At 42.3% G+C, this 2,913-nt stretch overlaps 1 protein-coding gene across 7 annotated transcripts in view; it reads left to right on the top strand.

Moving 5' to 3' along the window:
- The window catches only part of ralgps2 (Ral GEF with PH domain and SH3 binding motif 2), a 145,419-nt gene that overhangs the window by 123,148 nt on the left and 19,358 nt on the right, over positions 1 to 2,913 (top strand). For 4 of the 7 annotated variants that reach the window (XM_015392982.1, XM_015392985.1, XM_015392984.1 and 1 more), the window contains 5 exons: positions 983 to 1,050; positions 1,134 to 1,263; positions 1,439 to 1,590; positions 1,680 to 1,734; positions 2,316 to 2,393. In XM_015392982.1, the coding sequence (XP_015248468.1) occupies positions 983 to 1,050; positions 1,134 to 1,263; positions 1,439 to 1,590; positions 1,680 to 1,734; positions 2,316 to 2,393 (483 nt within the window). The remainder of the gene's footprint in view (positions 1 to 982; positions 1,051 to 1,133; positions 1,264 to 1,438; positions 1,591 to 1,679; positions 1,735 to 2,315; positions 2,394 to 2,913) is intronic. The other 3 variants (XM_015392986.1, XM_015392988.1, XM_015392989.1) reach the window with 3 other exon arrangements.

Genomic DNA, 2,913 nt, shown 5'->3' with positions numbered 1-2,913 from the left:
AAAACCCTTGTGCAATCATGTTCACACATCTGAAAACAGTTTAGCTCGTTACAGAAGCTACAAAACTGACCTTCCTTTGAGCAGATTGAGTTTCTGGAGTATCACATTTTTGGGGTCAAGTTAACGTTAAAATGGCCAGAAAAAGAGAACTTTCATCTGAAACTCAGTCTATCCTTGTTCTTAGAAATGAAGTCTATTCAATGTGAAAAATTGCTAAGAAATTGAAGATTTCCTACAACGGTGTGTACTACTCCGTTCAGAGGACAGCACAAACAGGCTACTGCAGGTACTATTTAATGAAGATGCTCTTTTGGGGACCTGTGAGGTGTCTGTTTCTCAAACTAGAGACTCTAATGTACTTATCTTCTTGCTCAGTTGTGCAACGCGGCCTCCCACTTCTTTTTCTACTCTGGTTAGAGCCTGTTTGTGCTCTTCTTTGAAGGTAGCAGTACACAAGTTATCTTCATTGAAAAGTACAGTGCTTTTCCTTCAAAAATAAGGACATTTCAATGTGAACCCAAACTTTTGAACGGTAGTGTATACATATACTATAATAAATTAATAATAAATAATCACCTCAATATGATCATATATGTACAAACATAATAGAAGGGAAAATATAGAATTTTATCACTTGGATTTAACACAACTACTAAAGCGACACAAAGTGTTTCCATTGCTTTGCAGAATATTTTTTTCCCTTAATGACTTTGGAAACATTTAAAGGGGTTTTATGTAATAAACTGACAAAAAGTGTTGAATAATTATCAGGTGGAGGGAAAATGTTCTGATTAAATGCAGGAAACCACAAACACACCTGAACATCACATCTTTCTAGGCAGGGTGGTGGCAGTATCAGGATATGGGGTTATTTAAAAATCTGCTTATAGACGATCTAAATAGTTATCTTATTTGATACCAGTTCTTTGTCTTTATCATAGTGATCATTATTGATTGAATGGTTAATTGAATTTTTGCTCAGGTTGTCACAGAAGATCGAGCCAGGCACCAGCACCCCTCGAGCCAACGCCTCCAAAGAAGATCTTGTTGGTAGGGAAGATTTTAGCGCTAAAGCTCATCATCTTAAATCTCTTATACATTTCTAATTGTCTCCTTTTTTTTCACTTTTTCAGGCCAGGAAGCGTCGTCTTCTCCTCTCTGTGGCCGAAAAGGTTCGGTAGCGGCCGATGTCCCGGCCACGCCTCCATCTCCAAGGAATCTGCTGCCCTACGGACACAGGAAGTGCCACAGCCTGGGCTACAAGTCAGTCTGCTTTCCCTGTCATTCTCCCATTCTTTCATTCATTCATTTATTCATTCATTTATTTATGTTTTCATTCATGGCCTTAAGTTAGCTGGGAAGCAAGAGGCGACAGTTCGTGAGCCAAAGCTGGCAGGTCCCCTTTATATCACTTGCTCTGCTGTATGTCTCTCCTCAGTTTTATCCATAAGATGAACACAGTAGAGTTTAAAAGTGCCACATTTCCCAACGCTGGCTCCCGTCATCTGCTGGATGACAGTGTGTTGGAGAGCCACAGTCCCAGCAGGGGACAGGCAGAGAGCTCTACTCTGTCCAGTGGCATTTCGCTCGGTGAGACTAAAGCTGTAACGTTGAAACCAAAGCCGTACCCAGATTGTCTCACGGTGACATTCACCTTATGGTTTCTGTCCCCGGTACAGGGAGCAGTGAGGGCTCCGAGCTCAGTGAAGAGATGTCTTGGCCAGCTTTTGAGAGGTAATGCATCCATTTCTGCAGTGCTTTTCCCACCAGTTCATCATTTAAAACAGAAATCATTCAACACTTTCATTGCTGTGATCAGTTGTTTTTGTTTTTGTTTGTTTTAAGCCTGTGCAAAATGATTTGCAATAAATTTGAAATTCACCATGCACAGCGTTGCTTTCAGGCCATCATGCTGTCATGCCTCACCCCCTCTACTGCTGCTCTAAAAAAGAGCAATGAACTGCAGACGCTACTGCCTCTCCAGCAGCCTCAAACGCATAAATCTTTCTACTAATGTGCGAAGGCTAAAGAGCAGCACTGATCTGATCTGAAATGAAGTCTACTGGCCTGAAGATCATCCTAACCTGTTCTCCACAGCTCCATTTTCTTTTTATGTTTGTGTTTTTTTTTTTTCCCCTCCAAGGTCACCACATCCATTTTTAAATCTTCTAACCGACTTACAGCTCCTCATTTACAGCTAACCTGTGCCGTTTGAACAGGAAATTAGAAAACTAGCTAAATAAACCACACAGCTTAACAGTGTCCCGTGCCCCGTACCCTATCCTGTCCTCCTATCTCATCCAATTTCTGAACAGGACTCGGTTCTATCACTCTCTGGGCCCAGTGACCCGTGTGGCCCGCATCCCGTACAGAGGAGTCCTGAGGCCCAGCAGGTACACCCACCTCCAGCAGAACCAACTCGATCTCAACCAGACTCTCTCTGAACCCTTTTGTTTTTATGGTTTTTCGCACGCTTCATTCGCTGCCAGGCCGCTGCGTGCTGATGCTTAGCCTGCGTAGTTTTGGGGATAATCTTTGGTTTTTTGAAGTAGTGCGAGTGTTGGTGAAATCACGAGGCTCTCTGTGGGGGTTACAGATTCCTGACTTTTGCTGCAGTGGATTCTGTGCTCTAACTGCAGCTTCCTTCAATTTCTTGCATGTTTGTCACTGAAACACATGTTGGGGGTTAAAGAGGAGGTGGACTGAATAAAATGATTTAAAAAAAGCTGCAGGTTAAAATAGGGGTGGGCAATATGACAACATTTTATCTGCCAGAGCAGACATCATGATATCTGGCCTTAAATAGTTTATTTCTATAGCGCCAATTCACAACACGTCATCTCAAGGCACTTTCCAGTTCAACCAGATCATCCAGTCAGATTGATTCAAAGTTTTCTATCTAAGGAAAACCAG

Source organism: Cyprinodon variegatus, unplaced genomic scaffold (genome assembly GCF_000732505.1).
Source record: "Cyprinodon variegatus isolate N-32 unplaced genomic scaffold, C_variegatus-1.0 Scaffold618, whole genome shotgun sequence".
In the NCBI taxonomy this organism is placed as follows: domain Eukaryota; kingdom Metazoa; phylum Chordata; class Actinopteri; order Cyprinodontiformes; family Cyprinodontidae; genus Cyprinodon; species Cyprinodon variegatus.
This window is presented reverse-complemented; position numbering and strand designations above follow the sequence as displayed.